The sequence below is a fragment of the Passer domesticus genome, chromosome 17 (genome assembly GCF_036417665.1).
Source record: "Passer domesticus isolate bPasDom1 chromosome 17, bPasDom1.hap1, whole genome shotgun sequence".
Taxonomy (NCBI): Eukaryota; Metazoa; Chordata; class Aves; order Passeriformes; family Passeridae; genus Passer; species Passer domesticus.
In genome coordinates, this window is record NC_087490.1 from 3,513,632 (window position 1) to 3,535,606 (window position 21,975).

Consider the following 21,975-nt stretch of genomic DNA (forward strand, 5'->3'; position numbering starts at 1 on the left):
CGAGGTGGGGATGTTCATCCTGCATTCACTTGGCAATAAAGAGGGTAATTCAAGAGGGCAAAGGGATAAACTTGTTCCAACGGTTTTATTAGCAAAGAAGCCATCTTTTGAAAGAAAATAAATACAAGGAAGACATTTTTGCTTTTCTATATAGCCACAATGAAAATACCAGCCGCTACAGCAAAATCCCTGACCATTAACAACACAACACAAGACCTGAAGATCAAGATGTGTTTCCCCAGGAAGGCTGAAGGTGGGAATCAGTGTGCAGTCCTGTCCCCAGGTGCAAGTTTCAGTAACAGTCCATGGTTCTAGCCAGACTTGAAAAGAAGAATAGCGACTTGGCCGAGGTAGAAGTAGATGAAGTGCTTGGTCTCATGAGTCACGTAGCTGCCAAAGTTCCTTCCCACGATGCAGTGCCACGTGGGATTGTATTTCTTGTCAAATTCCTACAGAACAGAGGATCAGAAAGTCAGCGTTTTCATGGTAATTATACTGATATTGTCTAACAGTTGGGGAGGTTTTTTTGGCAGTGATTTGTCACTTGATAACAAGTATCACTTTTGGAAGAAGGCAATTAAGGAGCAGCATATGCTCTTAAGCACAAGGATCATCTGTCACTTTATAACTCATCTGCTGCTTAGTCATACCAAAAAAGAAAAAAGTGCTTCCAAGCAGAGCAGGAATAGGCTTAAAACATATGTTTGGGGAGGTAACTTTTCCCCTACAGTCATGCCATGATCTCAAACCATAACTTCTAAGAATTTGTCTGCTTGTTCTGAATCTCCAATGAAACTGGTATTTTTCTATATTAGCTTCTGTTTCTGAAGCTAATGGACTTCATTAGGTTTTGTTTTTGTTTTTTTTTTTTTGCAATAAGGATGCTGAAAAGACACTTGATGGAAAATTCTCTGCCATATCTCTGACACCTGCTCATGAGATGATGATGTGACATGCTGCTGTCAGGAGCCTACTACACATAAACTCCTGTGCACAGCAAACCCATGCAGTCAGTGGATTTATACTGCAGTACCCCACAGCTGTCAGCTGAAGAGAATTTTGTGAGGACACGGAAGTTTCTGTTCTGCTCAACCAAACCCTGCAGCTCCTTGCAGCTCAGTAGGAGTCAAGAAAGAAAATGTGACAAAATGTAAGCTATGAACCATCTGTTCAGCATTAGCATGAACAGCTTGTCTTACATGTGGTGGGAAAGGCAAAAAACCAAACCCACTTATTACATGGTGGGCAAAGCACCACTCCTTAAATAGGCTGCACAGAGCCCGTGTCTGGTACCAGCTCATCAGTCACAGGGACAGTCAGCTGCACTCTGCTCAGCTGGACAATGGGACAGTGGCAGAAGAGGTGTAAGGCACTACAAGAGAAAAGGACCTAGAACGGTCCATATAAAAGGACCTTTATGAAGGGTGGAGAACAGAACAGAGAGAAAGTCTAACTTGATCATCTGGTGCCTCTGGAACTCGTTTCTCTAGAGCTACTTGCCTGGCAGCGTTCTCCCCAATTGATTTTTCATGAGCACATTACAAGCCAACACTTACCTTCTTTATGTGAGCAGCGATGTCCTTCTCGATGTTGTATTTCTCCAAAGCTTGAGTTGCACATTCCACCGAGTCCTGCTGCATCTCCTCTGACATGTCCGCATTTTTGATCACTGCCTTTCGATCACTCATGATTGCCTGCTTGGAGGAAAAAAGAGAAGGAAATTCAAAGTCGCAGGAGCACCTGCCAGAGCCACCTGCTGCCAAGCAGCGGCACAGGCACGGCCGGGCACGGCCCGAGCGGCGGCGGCTCCGGCGGCGGCTCCCGCTCAGCCGCCGCTGCCCGCCCGGAGCCGCAGCGGCCCCGCCGCCCTCCCGGCGCTGCCCGGCCCTGCCCAGCCCGGCACGCACGGCCCAGGGCTCGGAGCCCCGCAGGGGATGCGGGAAAACCGGAGCCGGCTGCCGGGAAGAGCCCCGGGAAGGCGGGGTCGCGGTGCCGGGACGCCGAGTGTCCGGAGCCGCTCACCGTGCGGGCGCTGCGGAGCGGACGGCGCTGCGCTCTGCCCGTGCGCGCCTCGCAGCGCTCTGCCCCGCCCCCTGCGCGCCGACCGCCCCCATTGGCCACCGGCACCGCCTCCCGGGCGCCCATTGGCCAGCGCTGCCGGTCCCCGAGCGCCCATTGGCTGCGGCGCGGCGCCCGGCCGGGTTTTCCCGCAGCGTTGTGTTGCGGCCCGGGATGCCCCGCGCCGCGTCCGTTCCCATGGCGACGGGCGGGCGGTAACGGGAGAACCGGGCGTGTTTGGGATGGTCACGAACAGTTGGGGTCTGCAGGGAAAGCTTCCAGTCCTGACTGCCCTGCTGCCGGTCTGCTGCGCCAGAGGAGGTTTAGGGTGGATATTGGGAGGAATTCCTTGGCAGAACTGGTGACTGGACAATGGAAGGGGCTGCCAAGGGAGGTGGTGGTGTCACTGTCCCTGGAGCTGTTTAAGGGAGGCTGGAGCTGGCACTGAGTGCTGTGCTCGGGTTGGCAGGGTGCTGTTCCGTCACCGATTGGACTCGATGATCCCAGAGGTCTTTTCTAATTAATTCTGTGTGGCATCATCAGGTGATCCTGGATAAAAATCTTGTTCCTTAAAGTATGCCCCATCTCCAAGGCATTGCAATGTGTCCACCAGGTTCTGTGAAACACCTTTCCACGGCTGATATGTGGGCCCCAAAAGCCAATTTATTACTTGTCCCAGCCGGGATCACAGAGATGCTGAGTTTAACCAAGAACAGACTTTGTTTCTCTTTGGAACAAGCTCCTGTTGTGAATATCCCTTTCAATAGTGTGATATCACCACAAGAATACTGGGATATTGCCTGGGCAGCTGTTTCAGTAACGTACCCCTCACTGGGAGTGAAGCCCCCCCTGTCAAAGGAAGGAGTTCCACGGCTTGTGAATGGCACCTGACCACCTGTCCTGTTCACTTGTCTGTTTCCAGTTGTGTCTTTTCAAGTCACACTAAGTGGCCTCTGGTAGAAATTCCCAACCCGTGTTTACTGGGTATGATCGAGTCAGCTGCAAACTTTGTTCCTTCAGTGAACCAAATCTATCAGACTTTCACACCATCTTTTGCAGACCTCACTATTTCTGCAACTCTTGCCTTTTTTTGTTTGTTTCTGTTTGGTTTGGGGGTTATTTTGGTTGGTCAGTCAGGTTGGTTTAGTTTTGGGTTTGTTTTTTTTTTTTTTTTTTTTTGTTTAAATGAAGCAAGATGTTTTGGTAGAACCTCAGTGCTCTGTTTTCTTAGTTTCACTCTCCCTGGGGCACTCTCTGCTTACACTCTTGTCAGCAGATAGAACATTGCTGTTGAGTCCTCCACAGCTGGTGATCTGTTAATTACAGGACTCTGAACCATGGCTACAGCAAACAGCACAGGATGGTTTAAGAGAGGTTTTTAAATACTGGTTGGTAGGACTCCCATTTCCTTGTAGAAATTTTTAAAAAACCCACCTGAAGAGCAGTCACTCACCTCACTTGCAATGTAAATATTTTGCATATTCATCAGTGTAGTTACCTGCTCAGTGTCATTCAGAGCAAAAGCAGCATAACTGCAAGCACCTCTTTGCTTTTGCAAACTCTAAGGCAACCTCAGAAGAATACACTGCCCCCAGAAATACTGAAACTGCATAATGGGATGCTTTTGTCACTCTAGTATATTCAGGAATAACTCCTGACTCACAGGTTCTAGCATTCCAATTAGAGATACAGTTCACAACTTTGCCTGTGTGCTGGAAACATGAAGAAGTTCTGAGTGCTCTTGGGGCCACAGTAAGTAATTCATTTCCAGAGCTGTGTTCAGTATCTGCAGCAGTTGCAGTAGTTCTTTGAGGACTGGACAGTTTTGTGCTGACAGAATGGAACCATTTAACAATCCTCCAAGTGCTTCCACTGAACTTCAGAAACACCCATGAATCTCTGAGGAGGTGGTTGTGTTTGGTAGCTGCAGGCAAATTTCTCTGCATTTATTAAATGGTTTGCTGAGGGAACAACTGTGATGACGACTGCAGGAAATGTCAGTGTGGGTGAGATACACGTTGTTAATGAGAAACATTAAAGCCTGGGATGCATCAGAGTCCTACTTGTTAATCAAGAGTATAAAAGTACAGCTTCCCTCAGGACAGAGCTGCAGGGAAAGGCAGAACAAATAAACACAGGAGATGATAGCTGGGGTAGAGGAGGTGCTGAAGAAAACTGGGTAATGGATCAGGTATCTCAGGAGATTGCTCTCCCATTTAGGCTGTAAGCACTTTTCATGAGGTGGTTTTTCACTCTGTGTTGCACAACCTATCACTGTATTAACAGAGCTTTTTCCTGAGGCTTCTAGTTAACACCAAAACAAAAAATAATCATTATTACCAATAAAACAACTTCCATCTTCTTTTTCTTTCTACAAAGCTGAAGAAATCTCCACATTGACATTTTCTTTGTAAACCTGGGATTCATATGCGAGGACTTCCTATCTAATTTTATATCCACAGTTTTGTGGTGGTGGAAAAATGTCAGCAGCTCTAAGTGAGGTTATCCCCATGGTCTCAGAGAAACTGGATCCATTTACTGAGTGCTGCAGTGAATGCAGGGAACCAGCACAAGGAGTGTCCCTCCCTCTGTGCAAGTGAGGCAGGGCCCAGGGGGGCTCAGCCCCATCCCTGGGGCTCAGCCCCACCACTGTCAGACCCCCTGAGGCACTGACATGCCCTGCCCCACAGGCAGCTCATCTCCCCCCTGTGAGCTTTTCTTTTTGCTGCTTGCAGGTGTCTGAGCCAAGGCTGCAATTCCCTTATTTGTGGTGAAGTTGCACCAAACCCCTTCATTAAGGAGATGTGTTTTCCACTTTAAATGCAGTCTGGGCTGCAGGGAACAAGCATCAGGCAGTCTGTTCTCTCCCTGGAGTGTGTGGGAGCAGCACTGAACTGGCAGTTTAAGTTTAGCCTGTGCTGCATTGGGAATGTGGGATCATCTTGTCCAAATTGTTGGTTTAGTTGTTGCCTTTAAATAGTTACTTGATGCTATTTTGGATTAAAAGCTCCTGCAGCCATGCAGTTCCCTCTCAAATTCCTCCTCCTTTTTCTGTGTAAATAATATTGTCCCCATTCTGTCTGATGGCCAAAGCAAGAGGCCAAAATGGATTGATCAAAGGGGGACTTCTCAAAGTGGCAATTACCTGATATTATGATTGTGGTATTAATCATATTGATTGATAGACATTTGAAGTCTTTCCTTGTTATGATTTCTATACACAAATTACTTACAGGTTGAGCTTGTATATTTGTAAAACTTCAGCATTTGCAGGGTCTGGATCCTGACAAGTCTGAGACTAAAGCAATAATACAGAGTTACAGCTTTGCAGAGGACTGGATTAGTGGTGTTAAATACAGGCTTTATTTCAATACCCTTGAAAAAATTCAAGTGTCATAGTAATTACCTGTTTTATGCATCTAGGTGAGTATATTATGGATGCTTAAACAAATAATGATGTAATTTCACAATTAAGAGTGGGAAGAGGGTTTGCTCTCACCTCCAGACAGCAAATTCACTTTGCCAAATAAAAGCACCAAGGTCATCTGCCATGCTGCTGCCCAGCTTCAGAGACATTGAATATTTCAGCAGCACTACTAAACTTTTACTCTTTCTTTCTTCTGTCTTGCAAGTGCTCTTCTTCTGACCAAAACACATGCCAGGGTGTGACTGCACACAACTTCATTTTCCCCACATAAAATACTGAAAGGGCATTTGGGCTCTGGGCTGTCACTGAGAGCCCTGCAGGAAAGTCTCTCGTTCTTCCAGCTTTGGTAAAGGGATGTTACCTGAGAGAAAACACAAAACAAGTTGTGTGAGACCAGCTGTAAGTCACCCGGTGGGCAGAACACTTTGGCAAGGAAGTGTTTCTGCAGTTTACTCCATGTGCAGGCTGCCTAAATATCCTGAGAAAGTCAGGAAGGAAGTCCTGCCTGACCTCCTGTAAGGAATTTCTCAACGTGTGCAGTAACTCCAGAGTCAGGTCAGCCTCTCTGCTGCTTCTGGACCAATAAACTGCACTTTGTTTTACGCAGATGGCTGCAGTAATTTCTTGTAGAACTCCCTATTATTGGCTAGTATTTCTGAAAGTGAATGCAGCTATGGCAGGTTATTTTCTTCAGGTGAATTCAGGCGAGATTGAATGATTTTTGTAAGCAAGTAGTCAATACCTGGTGGAGCCACAAAATACTCCTCTACTTTCTCTCTGGCATTTTCCAGCAGTTCTTTGGTGCAGTTGCCTTCTGTCACATCATCTTCTCTGAGATACAGGCACCTGAAGGACAAAGATTACTGGTTATCTTCAAGCTGTTCTGTGAATATGAGGTAGGAAGGGTGGCTGATCTCTAAATCTGGTGTTGGTCTGTTAAATAAACACCAAGACAAGTACTGGAACATTTTGAAGCACCCAAGAATGGCACTGGCAGGCATTTGGGGAGCAGTGTGACAATTAAGACACATTAAAGAACTGAAGTTCACACATCAAAATTACACGTGGCAATGACACCTTTCTCCCACACAGAGCCACAGGAGGACGCTTTGAGCAAAGGGGCCGCATGCACGGTGATTCCCAGGGAGAAAAGGTCACAGAAAGAAACAGTTTGAGGCATGAACAGATAAAGGAGGCTGCTGTGGTTCTCCACCTGTCCTCCAGCACTGAATCCATGGGTTCCACGCCCTCGGTGTTCACTTCATGAAGCTGATCAGCAAACTCGATCGCCTTCTGCAGCCGCTGCACGCCCTCCGAGTCCCGGAAATCCACCAGCGCCAGCTGCTCCAGGCGCCCCAGCACTTCCACCGACACCTGCTGCCGCACAGAAGCAACAAAGTCAAAACCTAACAAGTTTAATACCGCTACTTCCTGTTAATTACAAACTTGTTACGCGTCAAAACCGGACTTTACAAAGAATCCTAAAATCGCTACGGCTGGAAAAGACCTCTAAGGTCACCAAATCCAGGCCAGCGGTAGGACTGCTGTCTAATTTTTGGGAAATCAGCCGGTGTTTTGTGTCGTGCCCGCGGGCCGCCTGGCGAGGGCGGTCCGGGCGGTGTTACCGGGGGCGGTCCGGGCGGTGTGACCGGAGGCGGTGCCTGCCCGCTGTACTCGCTGTGCCCGCCGTGCCCGTTGTGCGGGTGCCCGCCGTGCCGGTGCCGGTGCCCGCCGTGCCGTGAGGGGCCGCGCAGCCCCCCCGCGAGCAGCAGCGCGCGCATCGCGCCCCCGGCGCCGCGCCGGATGTGCGTCACCGGGCGGCGCGCCCCGCCCCGCCCCGCCCCGCCCGGCCCGTCCGTCCCGGCGCGGCCGCCGCGATGAACAGCGTGGGCGAGGCGTGCACCGAGCTGAAGCGCGAGTACGACCAGTGCTTCAACCGCTGGTTCGCCGAGAAGTTCCTCAAGGGCGACAGCGCCGGCGACCCCTGCGGGCAGCTCTTCAAGCGCTACCAGCTGTGCGTGCAGGTGCGTCCGCTCCCGGCCCGCCCGGCCCGCAGCCGCCGGGCTCGCCGGACCCCACACGCGGCCCTGGGTTTACCTCGCCCTGTGTCTGTCCGTCACGACATTAATATTCTATAGGCGTTTCCTGTTTTTATTGCGTAGCATAATACGATATTTATTTTAATACTTGCGAAAAGCCAATCATAAAATACACATTTTTCACAATGGCACACGGCTTCTTCAGGCTGATGTGCTGAGGCTGCAGCTCAGTGAGTTCTCAGTGCAGCCTTCAGCTACTCTAACATTAAAGCTTTATTCAAACCAAGCTTTAGAATTACTTTTTCTAGGTCAGTTGTGGTTTTAGATGATTTCTATTCAGGCCACAAGTGAATTGGACAAGAAGTTACAGATATAAGCTGCCGCAGGGAGGTTTAGGTTGGACATTAGAGGAGTTTTTTCACAGAAGGGTGATCGGGTGCTGGAATGGCTGCCCAGGCAGGTGTGGTCAGTGCTTAAGGAGAGCCTGGGCATGGCCATGGCCTGGCTGGCACCCTGCTATTACTCATGGATGATCTCAGAGGTGTTTTACAGCCTGACTGATTCTGTGCTTCTGTGTTTTGTACCAAAGGTAACCTCGTGTAGCCCTATAAAGAAGTGCTGAATTTAATTATTTGGTTTTCTTCTTTTCAGAAAGCAATCAAGGAGAAGGACATACCCATTGAGGGCCTGGAGTTCATGGGCCCGAGTAAAGGAAAAGCTGAGAACTCCTCCTGATGCTGGCTGTGTGGGTGGAGTCACTGACAGGAGCCTTTGGACTAAGCCCCATCGCCGGGGGTGCCCCAGGAGCCTCCTGGAGATGACCTTTGTTAACTGCTTGCTAGGAAGTGACAATGTTCTCTGCTTGTGAAAACAAACAGCTAAAAGAAAAAAAAGAGACTGGATCATGTGGTAGCTCTGCCTCCTTGCCAGTGAAACGTGGTGGTGGTTCAGCATCTGAGAGCCCACAAATCCATGTGGAGTAACTTCTGCTGGATGTGCTCTGCAGTGGGGAGTGCTGGCTGGAGTGGGCTGGCTCTTGGTGACTCATTTCTCTTGCTTATTTATATAACACTTGGAAGTGTTTAAAAAGAATGTGAAGGGGGTTGATGTACTTTCTGTCATCTCTATGCTGCTGGCGAAGAAATTGGTTTCATGTAATGCTGAAGGGCTTAAGCACTGTTTTGTGTCAGCTGCAGAGATGGTTTAAGAGCACTAATGGACCTGCAGCAGCTTGGCTCAAATAAATGTAACCAGATTATATTTTGTTCAAGTAGGTAACTGTGCAGTAGAGTCTGACTGTGCCCCAGGAGGGGGAAGTGGCCTGCTCAGCAGCTGAAGGCTTTTAATGCAGAGGCTGCTTCAGCCTTTTCTGAGGTACTGACACATCCACGAGCTTTAATTCTCTCTCCTTTAGCATTACACATTTCTGTGGTTTGATCCTCACACAGGCAGGGTGCAAAGCTTGCCCCTCTCCTTACACCAACACAGGTAAAAAAGATATTATGGCCTGGGGACAAAAGATAACTTCATAATTCCAGAGTTACAGTGAGGAAAAAAGAAAGATTTGCTCTCTGCTTTTAACTACGGCTAATTATTTAAAGGTTCTATTAAAAAAAAACTAAAAAGGTGCAGTTCTCCAACACTTTAGCTGGCCTGTCTGCACCAGAGCCCCTCACAGACCCCAGACCCTGCATCCTGTGCAGAGGATCAGGAGCTGCTGCAGCCTGAGGCTCTTGTTCCTGTGCCAGGTGAGCCACACTCCTGTTCTCAGGTGCAGAGAGCTCCCACGATGCCAGCACAGGGCTTAAATAGAGCACTGAAAAACCAGGCTGTTGGCCAAGTGCAGCAGTCTAAGGGAAGGATCCATAAATAGCATTTTGGAGACAGTTCACTCTGTAGCTTTTCTTTTTTAAGGAGTAACACACATAACCAGTTTGCTTTTCTGTGATCTTCATGTAGGGCTAAATGTAATGTGACTTTGTCAGCTTTAAAATAACTGTGCCCATCAGTGCCTTGTACTTTCAACACAGGAAAACCTGTCTTAATCTTTTACTGGTAGGCAGACAAAAAAAAAATCACATGGAAACATGGGGAAGGGCATCCTGCAGTGCCACTTGGAGATTCCCTCTTGCCATCCACCACTCCCTTCAACAGCAAGGTGCCAAAGCAGCTGCTGTGTTCTGCCTTCTGGGAAGAACCTCACTAGTGACAGCTGACATAGAGCTCACATTGTGCAAAAAATATAGAAGTTATAGTAAGAACTGGAAAATGGTTAACTTGTAATGAGTGAAAACTTGAAAATTAAAGTTGTACAGGCTCAGGCTGTTGGCTCAGTAATCCCTTCTGCTTCAGGAGCTTCTGCATGACACAGCACACACTACACAGACATCAGCAGCAGAACCAAAATTGTGTTTTCTTCTGCAAAACCTGTGTGAGACTTTGTGCAGAAATGCAGCTTTTTGGAAAGCAGAGTGGTGAGCAAGATCTGTGCTGCTGTACCTGAAAACCTGAGAGCTGAAGGTGAACAGTGTGAAGGCAGTTTGGCAGCCACTCCCTGTGCCAGAAGGGACCAAGGGAAAATCTCCTTCATGACTGTTAATAAATGTTGCAAAAGCTGATAATGGAGAATGTGCTTCAGTATATACTGAGTTTTAATCTATGCATCTTTTGTTCTGGCTGTGAGTTTAGAGTCATGAGTTAAAGCAGACATGAAGAACATGAAATTGATTCGTGTCCTGTGCCCAATGCACTCCTGTTGTTTGTGTTACCTGACGCAGGAATGTGTTACCATCCAGGCAGTCAAACCCCTTTGCTCCTGCCCTCTGTCCTGGGGGAAACCTTAATGATTTATGCCAGCACTGAACTAAAAAGCTCCTAAGGATTCAGGTAAACAAGTCAAATCCCAAATTCACGTTCAGAGTTGTTTATTTAAGGACCCCATCACAGGCACACACGGGGGCCACAACAGCACGCAGCTCCATCGCAGAAGAAACACAGAGTTCCTGAAACTGTGACCCAGAAATGGCTCCCACTCAACATTCTGGTTCAAGGTGGGGAGAGCCAAAGTTCTGGCTGTTGTCAGGATCTTGGTTTTAATCTTCATAACCAGTTGGGAGAGGGTTAACGTGGGGGTTGTGAAACAGAGTTTTATTCCCATCACCCCAGGGGAAACGCTGTTGAAAGAAGAAAGAAAATAAACCTGAACAATCCCCACCAGCACCTGAAACCAAGAACAGCACAGACTCAAACACCAATTCTCCCAGGCAGTTAGTGACAGGACAAGGGGAAATAGCCTCAAGCTGTGCCTTGGAAAGTTCAGGCCGGACATCAGGAGGAATTTATTGACAAAAAACGGGTTACTAAACATTGGGATAAATTGCCCAAGCTGCTGGGGTCTCCGTCCCTGGAGGTGTTTAGGTACAGACTAGATGTAGCACTTAGTGCCATGATCTGTTTGACAGAGATGAGTCAAAGGTTGGGCTCCATCTCAGAAGACTTTTCTGACCTAAATGATTCTATGACCACACAGCTTGACAGGCTGGTGAAGTGGGCAAGCTGGCTGCCAGGATGCAGGAAGCAAGGGCTGGAAAACTCTCTCCCTCAGCTGGGAGCCAGAGTCTCTACACAGCACCATCTTTGCTCTTATTTAAACACTGTGCTGAATTATGAGGGCTGCAATTTTGAGTAGTTGGGATCTCCACTGCTTAGTTTAAGTACAGCAGTGTATTTATACATATATATATATAGAAAGAGAGAGAGAGGGGTTTTTTTGTTGTTGTTGTTTTTGGGGTTTTTTTGTATTTTTTGTTTCTAGGAGTGAAACACTTTTCAGCCAGCCATCAGGAGGATCACTCTGGGGTGGGAGGGCCTGTGAATGTCACGGGTACCTCAGAGCTGTGACAAAGTGCCTGAGAACCAGCCGGGCGCCGGTGTCACAGCAGCCGAGGAGGAGGCGGGGCTGGCCGTACCTTGGTCCTGATGCGGAGGTGGGCGTAGGGCACGAACTCGGGCCGGTGGTGCTCGTGCTGGGCCTTCAGGTAGCAGTTGAGCATGCACACGGCCACGCCGGGCAGCGCCACCACGAACGTCAGCGTCTTCCACATGCGGGCTGCGGCACAGCGGGACAGCGCTCAGCGCGACCGCGGCGAAGGGCACCGCCGCTCAAGGGCAGCGCCGCCCGCGCGCCGCGCCCGCGCCCCGCAGAGCCCCGTTACCTCCGCCCTCCTCGTGTGCCGCGGCCGCCGCCATGCCGCGCGCCGGCGGGGAGCGCGGGGCGGCGGCGCCGAGCCGCAGGCGGGACAGCCGAGCGAGCGCCGCCATCTCCTCCCGTCCGCGCGCCGGGGCCGCAACCGGAACCGCCTTCCTGACCTTGAGCGGCGCCGCCCGCGCGCATGCGCCGCCCCGCGCGAGGGGCGGGCGGTGACGTCAGCGCGGGGCGGGCTGAGGGCGGGCGGCGCCATCTTGGGGCTGAGGGCGGAGCGGGCCCGGGCGTGAGTAACCCCGGGCCGGTGAGCGGGACACGGCCTCGCTTAGCCCGGAGGTGACCTCCGCGAGCGTCCTGTCCGTCCTGTGACCGAACGCTCCCGTGTCAGCCAGACCGTGCCACTCAGTGCCATGCCCAGTCTTTCCTTAAACACCTCCAGGGTGGCTGCAGCAGCTCCCTGAGCAGCCCGTTCCAATGTGTGGTCACACTTTCTGTGGAGAAATGACTCCTGATGTCCAGCCTTAACCTCCCCTGGTGCAGCTGGAGGCCGATTTCTCCTGTCCTGTTGCTATTGCCTGGGAGAAGAGGCCGATCCTCACCTGCCCACATCCTCCTGCCAGGTAGAGAGTGATCAGCAGCTCAGGGCGTGAAAAGGCCTCGGGCTGTGGGCTCAGGGAGAGTGCTGGGGATGTCCCAGGCATGAGGGGGTCAAAGGGGCCCTCAAATGGTGCAGTTCTGTTACCACTAATGTGTTTTTAATTACATGGATTCCTGGGATGATTCTACTGAAATAATAACATCACTTGAATGAACACAAGATCTCCAGGAAAAAAAAAATACAAAGATCTAGGTTATCTTTTAGTTCTTTATTGGGCCCTGGCATGGCTGTAAGGTGGTGGGAGATGTGTTTGCTGCTGGGGAACAGGATTTCTTTACCCATTTTCACCTGGAGCAGGGCTTGTGTCCAATTTATTGTGTAGTGTAAAGGAATGGTAAGAGGGCCAGAACCTTGGAAGGCTGCTGTGAAACACACCTGGGCATAAAAATATTGCTCAGTTATTTACTTTATCTGGGCACTGTGAACTGTTAAAAGTGCTTTGATTTCTTTGTTCTTCTCTTATTTTTTCAAATTACAATTACCTCTTCCAGTACATTTCTTTTGTATGATTTTATTTTATTTTATTTAATAAATAGTTTAAAGACAGCTTTGTTTCCATACTGAAAGAAGCTATTCCCAGGTACTGTGTGTACCTGCACAAGTGCTCTGTCGTCATGGACATGATGCATTTTGTACAAAACAGCCCTCAAACCACTGGGGCCTGCCACGTGCACCCTCACCTGCTCTCCTAAATCCACTCTGGAGGTAGAGTTTGCCTTTCCACACCTTCATCCTCTGGATTCAGGCTTATGAGATGCCTAACGTATCAGAGTTTTAATTTAAAAGGAATTTGCACGTGGATTTTTGGGGGAAACACAAGATCTGAGATTTATTTGGTACAATATTTTGGTGATGAAACTAAGACTTAAGTTCTGTATCCTGAAGCAAATTTGTAGCGAGAGCTATATAAACAAAACTACTCTTGTTTGTAGGGAAAAAAAATGAAAACAAAAAAACTTTAAGTAAGCAACAGACACTAATGTTTATGAACAAGAGAAAACAAAGAATCGGCAAACTAAGCAAACATCTGTCTAGGATGAGGAAAAATTCTAAAATAAAACAGGTTTGGGAGATGTGCTGCTGCAGCAGCCTCAAAACACAACACGCAAGTGTTGAGCAGGAGGTGAGAGCAGCCAAGGTTTGCTTCTCCCAGGTTCTCCTGACACCTTTACTCCTCTGACAGTGTGGGAAGTGCTCTTTGCAGGAGGCAGCAGTGGCACCTCTCAGCACAGCTGCCCCAGCAGCTCACCCGTGCAGCTCTCAGGGGCTTGTGGAGAGCAGCTGGAAACGGGGCTTGAGTCCGTCCTGAACCCGAGGGTGTGAGCAGCTTCATTACAGTCTGACTTACACTGATTTAAAATGGGTCTGCCTCAGTCTTCATCAGCAGCAGCTGTGATTAATCTCAGTATGAGGTGCATCAGGAGTCTAGAATGATCTGATTCACGTCTTTAAATGTAAATTAGCAGTGGCTGCTGGGAGACACAAAAGATTCCATAAGAAAAATTTCTTTAGCTGAGGGAAGACAGGCAGGTATTGAAAGAAACCTAGGTATTTTAAGAGTATTGTGAACAATGTTTGGATGTAGTTGTATGTGATGGTTATTATCACTGTGATGATTGCAGTTCTGATAGCAGGTGTGTTTACAAAGCTGTGTGCAAAATGAGGGAGCAGTCAGCTCTGGCTCTGCAGCTCTGTCTGCATTATTGACCCATGGCATGGGACACCCTTTTGTACTCACTACTGTGCCTTGCAGAAAGGGTTTCAGGTGAGCTTTTCCCCCAGGTGACCTATCTGAGGGCCTAGAGCTTGATTTAGGAAACAGCTAATCACTTTAAAAATCCAGACCTAAATCCAACATTTAGATAAATTTTTCATCAGGTACATTTTTACAAAAGGTCCAGCACCCCAAGAACTTTTTGAATGCAGAAATGCTACAGAGGTAGCTCTGAAAAGAGAGGCAGGAAAAAAAACTAAGATATTTATGTATGTCTGTGAAGTGTCAGTTGGCAGTCCCAGGGAGAAAGCTGTCTCAGAGCAGTGGTGGGACAGGGCCAGGTCAGCCAGAACTCCTGTGGGCTCGCTGGGCTGCCCAGTGCCAGGGTGCTGCTGGGCGTGCAGCACTGCCGTGTGACACTTTGAACGATTGCAGCCAGCTGGTGGAGGTGTGTTCAGGAGAGCTGATGCACCACAGTGAAAAGGAATGGTTGTGGTGCAAAAGCAAGCTGGGGTTTACATGGGCTGTGCACAGAAATGTTGTGGGAGCGGAAAGCTTTGGCTTTCGGGTAACAGCCCTAATTCAGTGAGTTTAGTGGAAATCCATTGCACTCTGATCGCGAATCAAAGGCCACTTGCCGAAGACTCAAACTTTCACCCTCCTTTCTGTTATTTCCCAGCTGCAGCGCTGGGTGGCGGAGGGCAGGACACCAGCGGCACTCTGTGAGCGGAGGGAGCTGCGGCCCGCAGCAGTGCCGGCCCGGCCCGCCGGGTGGCAAACTGCTTTCGCTGGAAGCGCCTCCTTCAGCAGCTCCGGCAACAACGAACGCGCTCTCTGGGACTGCACGCTGTCATCTCATCCCCGTCATTTTCGCGTTTTCAGGGCCCTGCTCATCCCTCTCGAATAGCAGTATTGCCTCCATAGATACTGTGTTAACAAACGTGCTGCAGAGATAGCGTCTGTGTCTCAAACTCCACAGAGCTTCTGGGGGCAAAAGTTTTCTTCATCTTCTCCGTGTAGTCCTGGAACGGCAGAAATCAATATTCTGACATCTGTAAATCCTTTGTTCCCCTTTTCAGCAGGGCTTTATCAGCTTCGGGAGGGAGGGATGGGGGAAAGAGGGCGTTGAGAGAGCCATTGTCCCTTCTCTCGGGAATGATCTGGAACTACTATGCAAATCTTCATTTGAAGACCCTGGGAACTGGGGGAGGGCTTTAGCTGCGAGCTCAGTGGGAGGGGAGCTCTGAATCCCTGCTCACATACTCCTGCCTAGTGCAAGGAGCTGGGAAGAGCCTTTTGAACGAGCAGAAGAGACATTTTGTGCTTTGTGCGCTCCTGTGAGGCTTTGCACTCTTTATGTCTCCTGTTTTGTGCCCTTTTTTATGCCTATTTCTTCTAGATGTTTGCATAAGAATGGGGGGCGGGGGGAGCGATCCAAGAGCTGCGATTAGCAGTGATGGAGTCAGGGTGCAGCGCCTCTCCTGCTGCCCTCTCACAGCCTGGACTCTCCCACCAAGCAGTGGAGCAGCTGCAGTGGTTCTAAGACATCCACATCCCGATTGCTGGCATTAGCATATGGCACAGGCACGGATTCAGTAAAGCAAATGATTCAGCTGGTCAGGAGTAGTGGAGTAGAATAATTTGCAGTTCTGAAATTATCGCGTTGTAGCCAGGTCTTCTCTTAAAAAAAGACCAAAGACCCGCAGAGCAGAAGCTGCTTTGTGAAACGCTGTGGGCTGTCCTGGCTTGGCTCCGAGCTCCGTGTCACCTGTTTTGTATTAGGGCAGGGTCACACAACTGCCAAGTTTCCTGAAGTTATGGAGGGTCCTCCATAGGCCTCGTGGAAGGGGAGACATCCTGGCCTGACTTGGTAGACACATGGATGAACAGGAGAGTGGGGGAGGGACAATTCAGATGCATATCTAGGCATTTTTGGTTTTATAACTACTGTAAAGGTAGTCATAGTTCTTTTGATTTGCTGACCTTCATTTTCAGGTCATCTGTCTTGTCGTTTATTTTTCAAACTTTGAGGGGTTTAATGCTCCAGAAAACTAAAATTTACTTTTGAACAATGACAGCCCTGGAAAATGGAACACTACTCACTCTCTCCCGGACAGCTGAGAAGATGTGACCACTTAAAAATCTCATCTTCTGTCAAAACCGTAGGAACACACGCCCTGAGCCCTGATGCTGTGCTACCTCCCATGTGAAAGCCGAAGCCGTGTAAACCCCTGGTGTTTGTCCTGCAGCTACTTCACTGCTTCGTGCTCCACAAGCTCATATGCACAGCTGGGTCTGAATCTGCTCTCGTTTTGCGTGTGTAACTCAGCATGACTCAGCTGGCTGGGGTGAACCCCTGGAATTGTGCTAGCTGGAAGCCAGCCTGGACGTGCCCTCTGGCTCCTGTAAGTGCCCCCAGCACCTGTGCACGCTCCCGCATCCGTGCAGATGCTTTTCTGAGTACACTTGTTTGCATGAGGGCTGGGGTGTGAGTGCACATTCTTCTCACCCACCTCACATACGCATGCAAACACACATCCTCGAGTGCACACAGCCATTCCCTTTCTCTCATACACGTTTGTGCACATACACAGACCTTTTTGAAAGCTCCTGTTTTCAGAAAGGTTTTATTTATAGGTCCTGCCTGGCTGTGAATGTGAAAGAGAGAAAGCCCCTCAGAGGGTTCCTTTCATGTGTAAATCAGCCTAGGCTGAGAGCATTGGGGTCACTGAGAGGAGGATTTCACTCTTAATTACTCAGAGAGAAAGCAGGCAGGGGACTTTCTCAAACTAATAGGGTTGTTCTCTGCTGGGGAAATCAGCTTGAGACGCCCAAATTTCTCTTGCATCAGACTTCGGGCTCTGATTCACAGGCCTCTTCTGCCAGTAGCAAGAGCTATCTGTGTGGCACTCGGAACAAACAGTTCAGCTTCCAAAACAGCTTACTTATTAAATATGGTTATGCTCACTCTAATAATTGGGTGATCTTTGGAGACCAACTGAAGAGCTGACCTAGCTTGCTTTGGTTTTATGCTACTTTTATTGACAAATCATATTAGTCTGTGATACATGTATCTGTGACTCCTTCTTCAGTATTCTTTCAGACCTGAAAACTCACACTTCTCTGCCAAGTAGAAAAATGCTGCCCAGATTACTCCAGTGAGCAGGATTCTGAATTTGAACTTGAAACGAGCACCGAATTCCCAGTTCAGCCCCGAATGGGGCTCTTTGTATCCTTAGCTGTGGAATGGAGTAATCTTTTTGGAATCGGGCTGTTAAGAACAAAAGTCAATATGTATTGTGATACTCTTGGTAATAAGGCTGTGAATGCCAAGGTAAATGGGTGTGTCTGAAGAGATGTGTCTTTTTCCTGGGATGCAATGCAAGCACGGGGATTCCTCTGCTGAAGTAGAATTGTCACCTTTCATCTCTGGTCAGAAAACTGAGTCTGGAAACCTACTGCAGAGGTGAGAACTGCCAGTCACAAGACACTGAGTTGTCTGGAGGAACTTCGGGACCTGCTGGGGCCACCACACACTAACAGAAAGTGGAGCTGTCAGCAGTTGCAGGGAAGAAATCTGTGTTGTCAAGTGCAGACTCATACAAGCATGTGAGTGTGCACTTACATGTTTTAACTTCACTTGTCAAAATTTACACCTTCTCATCTGTACCTCCTTTTCATATATGGCCTCTGCTTTTCTGAACAGGAAATAAATGTATTGAGGGCTGAACATTCCCAGCCCTTGCACAAATAGCCTCCTGGGAGCCTCGAGTCAGGATTCTTGGAGCTGTCTTAGTTCATCTTGCCTGGGAAGGCAGAGGGGTTTGTCTGGGAGCACCTGTTTGAAGATGCTGGCTCACAGTGGTGGGAGCCATTGGTAGAATGAGGTCAGCAGTCCGAAGTGTCTGCAGAGGTCAGAGGGAAATGAATGGGTCATTTCTTTTGCAAATGAAGAGCTGCAGCCCGGAGCAGCCTTAGCAGAGCCCAGCATGTGGGTCCAGGCTGTTCCTTTTATGACCTGATGGAAATGGGGCCCAAAAGGACTTCCCTGATGGAGTCCTGTCTCCATTAAACAACCTTTGTTATCTTTCCCTCCTGCAGCATGCACTGGGTAAAGAACATGGATTGGGCGTTATCCTGGCTGCCAGCACACTCAAGAGGATGAAGGTTTTATGGCTGCATAGAAAAACCTGGGGCTGCAGGGTATCCTTATTGCCTTTCCAAGAGCAAAGTCTTGGTTTAAGATGTAGAACACATGTATATTTCTGCTTTAGTGCTCCTTTTTACCCAACCTGCACTAAAATGAGTAAATCCAAGAGCTGCTTTAAAATAATGCACATAACTGACTAATGGATTAACAAGCCTGAGTTCTGTTCTTCATTCTGGTTGTAAATTTTCAGTTACTCTGCAAAGCCCTATGAATGCCTATGCCTCACTTGTTCTGCAAAACACTAAGAAAGGTAGTGTTTTGGTTTGTTGGGTTTTTGGGGGTTTTTTTGTAAGATCATGAGGATTTGGGGTACAGGATACTTTATATATATAAAATATCACTGTTAGCACTGTCTGTCGGTGAAATCTCTTTTAGTCTACTTTTATGCAACGTTACTTTCTCTGAATTGTTGATTTAGAATTAATTTTAATGTTATATAAACAACGTCAATTCCCTCTTGCCATTTGCTGTTTTGCTTCTTTGCAGACCACCGGGGAACTCCTTTAGCTGTGACATTGTAATGGGAGGTGGAGACACCTCGAGGAGAAGGTCGAGACAGACAACAGCAATTACAGTCAATAACATCCTGACTTGCCTCGATTACAGGTTTGTGTGTGATCTGTGCATGTCATCTTTCCTATGTACAGGTATTTGCAGTGAGGCAAGACATGAAAATAACTGTCTCTTTTGTTGGAGCTCTAGGAGCAGCTTCCTATCATTATCATTGTCTTTTTCAGCTTCAAATAGAGTAGGGCAAGGTGAGTGTTTTAAGGGAAGGCAGCTAAGGTTGGAGTCAGTGTACTCAGGGTTTTCCCTCACTGCTGTCATGTTACAGCCATGACAAGCAGCCAGAAGTTAGAACAGTCTTGGACTGCCAGAACTTACAATAAAGGGAAACATGAACTTATGTTTAAATTCTACTTCTCAACCTCTGCTCTGTGTGAAGGGTTGTTTTTTATGGCTTTCATCTCTATTTTCCTTTAGAAACCTCAGAAGAACTGTACACCCTTCAAATCTGTGTTGATGTGTTTTAAATGTATGATATGGAGCACATCCACTCTCAGCAGGTTGCAGAAAGGGGCCATAAAATCATAACACATCTTTGGAGGGGTAAGCTTGTTCTTTATTTCCTAGAAGCATCAGCTGGGTTTGCACCACTTTATGTAGGAAGAGCTGTAGGACAAGATGAATGTTCCTGAGGTCTCAGAGACAATTTCATGTTTGGGGTAAGGCTGAGGTTAGCTGTGGAGCCTGTGTCCAGGCAGTAATTTGACAGCAGATATGGGCACACAGTAGTGCAGGCTCTGAAAATTGCAGAAGCCTGCTGAGTTATTGTGAGCTGGAGGAGCTTTTCTGTTTGTGGGCACATGGGTCTGCCTGCCTCACATTGTGCAGACATAACTGAGACATAAAGGAGGCTGGCAAATTGCAGAACAGAGATGGAAAGGGGAACAGGGGGCTGAAGAAGAAAAGTTAAGAGTTCGTAGACAAAGGGCTCAAGCCTAGTTGTGAATTCCTAGCAGGTACTTGGTCTTTAAATGGAAGTTTGTCAAGTAACATACTGATTTAATGTGGAAATTGGATAGTTATCTGCAAAGGTTTTGTGGTTGTTGGTGTGATTACAAGAGATTTAACAGAGAAAGCAGTTTTACTTTTTCCCAAGGTATGGATTTGTTCATGTACCAAAACTATATAGGGCAGTCAGTATAGATGACAGCACACAAAGTGAGGCACAGATGATACAGATAATGTTCCTACAGATTTGGACTGATTGTAAATAAGGCATGTGATGTGGTTTCCCTCTGGTAGTGTCCAACCATACCATCAACAGCACTGGTGAATTATCAGAGCCTTGCATCAGCTGCACTTTGCTACACCTGGCTGCAGGTCTGTGTCCCCTGTGCCACAGAGCAAAAAAAGCTCCTCTTTTACCTGGCATTTCCATTCTGAGCAGCACCCACCTTTCTTGGACCCTTCATTATGTCCTGTCACTGCCCTGGGACCTCAGTGTCATCATGTAGTGGCCTGGCTGTATTCAGCAGTGGCTGTGATCAGGCTGCATGTCTGTGCTGTGCCTGTCACCAAACTGCTGGGACAGATGCATTCCACAGAGCACAGCCAGCAGCTCTGTCTGGGCTGTGTGTAACCTGGTTTTGGTGCCTGTCAGGAGTGTAACAGGCTCTCCACAGCAGCTTGGTAAGCAGTCCCACTACCACACCTCTAGCTGATGCACAGGCTTGTAGTATTTTTAGATGGGACCCTCATTTCAAATTTGGTTTTGTTTATTTGTTTTGTTTTTTAAACTTTCAATAGCTTTTTCCTGCGCCCTGAACCATTCCTATGCTGGTGCCTTGTGAGTTAGTAAGGACTCACAAGTTTTGGGTACAGGATTGGTCATTCCTGTAAATCATTGGACTCTTCATAAATTTAATTCTGGGCTTTTCCTTAAAAGCCCTCTCCCAAACTGGACACAAGACAATGGACACCAGCAGGCACAGCTCCCAGTGACTAGGATATTGTCACATATCCAAAAGCCTGGTGGGAGGAGCAGACATTAGGTCTGAATTCATCCTGGCAGGGAGATTTGGCTGAGAGAGAAGGAAAAGAAGGTCAAAGGCAGCTCCAAGGAAACGGCTTTGGTTTAAAATATTTCATTAGAGTTTTCACACTGGAAATAAAAAGTACGAGAATACAATTACTTGGCAGAGAAGGCACATTTAGTAACAGTCCTGTATACTTTCAGTGCTCTATATGGAAGGAGACACAATATATCTGTGGCCACCTCAGCAAAACTGTGGTTTTCTCTTCATAAATGTGGCTTTTCCCCCAAATATTTTACATAATTTGGAAGGTTTTTTAATCAATATTGATTAAAAATGTTCTTTTTTCAGTAAATCATTGATTTCTATTGTATCCATGTAAACTTTACAGGGCAGACTGTCTTTATCTGAGCAGTGTATCAGTGTCAGGGCAGCTGGGAACACTTTTGGGATGCTCACCTCACATTTTTTCCCTTCGCCTCTCTGTCTGTCTTTGATTTTTCCCGGTGTAACTCAATAAGATAATCATAGACACCCTTTTCCAAAAGGTTAGTCTTTCCTTATTGCTTCAAGAAGTTGTCTTTTTGAAGACTGAACAAGACATTGTTATCTGCCACTTGGGTTTTGCTGCCTCAGGAAGTTTCATCTCTCCATGCAGGCAAGGTTGGGAGTTTGGACTGATGCAGATACCTACCAGACCTGCCAGTACAGGGCCATGGCAGATGTCACCTGTGAGGAGACAGGAAATGGGGTACCAGTGTGTCTTGTCTGTGTTCTTTTGGGACACAGTTTCACCAAAGAGCTGAACAACTGAAATTTCACAGAGAAATATATGGTGTGAGTGGCTTTTTTAAATAGGAAACCAGGATTAGTTTACATTTGCATTTCTTCTGGTTTAAGTTATAAGCTAAAGACGTGGAAGGGCTTTGTCATTACATCTCAGTGGCAGTTTTCTTTATTTTGGCCTAGAAAGAAGGATTTTCCAACAGACTGGCAAAACACAAGCACACATACAGTGCCCTGCAAAAGGTAATTCCTTACCAGACCCTGAAACAGTTGAAATACAGATTGTCTGTCTTGCACACTGCTAACCTCTGTGGCATATTTGTACTCAGGTTCCTTTTC

General features: G+C 47.8%; 5 protein-coding genes across 15 annotated transcripts in view; 2 read left to right on the forward strand and 3 right to left on the reverse strand.

The window, feature by feature from the left end:
- Positions 1-66: 66 nt before the first annotated feature.
- Positions 67-2,160, reverse strand: LOC135282829 (dynein light chain 1, cytoplasmic-like). The gene is made up of 3 exons (XM_064392987.1): positions 2,023-2,160; positions 1,557-1,694; positions 67-449 (listed from the first exon to the last, which is right to left on the reverse strand). The coding sequence occupies exons 1-3, from the start codon at positions 2,143-2,145 to the stop codon at positions 312-314; spliced, it is 399 nt and encodes a 132-aa protein (XP_064249057.1). The 5' UTR covers positions 2,146-2,160; the 3' UTR covers positions 67-311.
- A 3,238-nt stretch (positions 2,161-5,398) lies between these two features.
- On the reverse strand, positions 5,399-7,281 carry GATC (glutamyl-tRNA amidotransferase subunit C). 4 transcript variants are annotated; one of them, XM_064392986.1, is made up of 4 exons: positions 7,135-7,281; positions 6,699-6,859; positions 6,228-6,331; positions 5,399-5,846 (listed from the first exon to the last, which is right to left on the reverse strand). In XM_064392986.1, exons 1-4 carry the CDS (start codon positions 7,264-7,266, stop codon positions 5,788-5,790), a joined length of 456 nt encoding a protein of 151 aa, XP_064249056.1. In that variant the 5' UTR covers positions 7,267-7,281; the 3' UTR covers positions 5,399-5,787. The 4 variants fall into 4 exon arrangements, with proteins under 4 accessions (XP_064249056.1, XP_064249055.1, XP_064249054.1 ...); XM_064392985.1 differs by having other exon boundaries at positions 6,699-6,862; XM_064392984.1 differs by having other exon boundaries at positions 7,111-7,281.
- A 10-nt stretch (positions 7,282-7,291) lies between these two features.
- TRIAP1 (TP53 regulated inhibitor of apoptosis 1) lies at positions 7,292-10,145 on the forward strand. The gene is made up of 2 exons (XM_064392991.1): positions 7,292-7,509; positions 8,176-10,145. Exons 1-2 carry the CDS (start codon positions 7,363-7,365, stop codon positions 8,257-8,259), a joined length of 231 nt encoding a protein of 76 aa, XP_064249061.1. The 5' UTR covers positions 7,292-7,362; the 3' UTR covers positions 8,260-10,145.
- Positions 10,146-10,431: 286 nt separating this feature from the next.
- LOC135282830 (cytochrome c oxidase subunit 6A1, mitochondrial) lies at positions 10,432-11,904 on the reverse strand. Its single transcript, XM_064392988.1, has 3 exons — positions 11,739-11,904; positions 11,493-11,632; positions 10,432-10,697 (listed from the first exon to the last, which is right to left on the reverse strand). Exons 1-3 carry the CDS (start codon positions 11,842-11,844, stop codon positions 10,617-10,619), a joined length of 327 nt encoding a protein of 108 aa, XP_064249058.1. The 5' UTR covers positions 11,845-11,904; the 3' UTR covers positions 10,432-10,616.
- Positions 11,905-12,066: 162 nt separating this feature from the next.
- MSI1 (musashi RNA binding protein 1) overlaps positions 12,067-21,975 on the forward strand; it is a 74,029-nt gene continuing 64,120 nt past the window's right edge. For 4 of the 8 annotated variants that reach the window (XM_064392333.1, XM_064392337.1, XM_064392334.1 and 1 more), the window contains exons 1-3: positions 12,329-12,348; positions 18,797-18,916; positions 19,295-19,420. Coding sequence is in view for 2 of the 8 variants with exons in the window: in XM_064392336.1 (XP_064248406.1) it covers positions 18,831-18,916 (86 nt within the window). In the remaining 6 variants the exon portion in view is untranslated. Of the gene's footprint in view, positions 12,349-18,796; positions 18,917-19,294; positions 19,421-21,975 lie in introns of those variants that run through there. The other 4 variants (XM_064392336.1, XM_064392332.1, XM_064392339.1 and 1 more) reach the window with 4 other exon arrangements.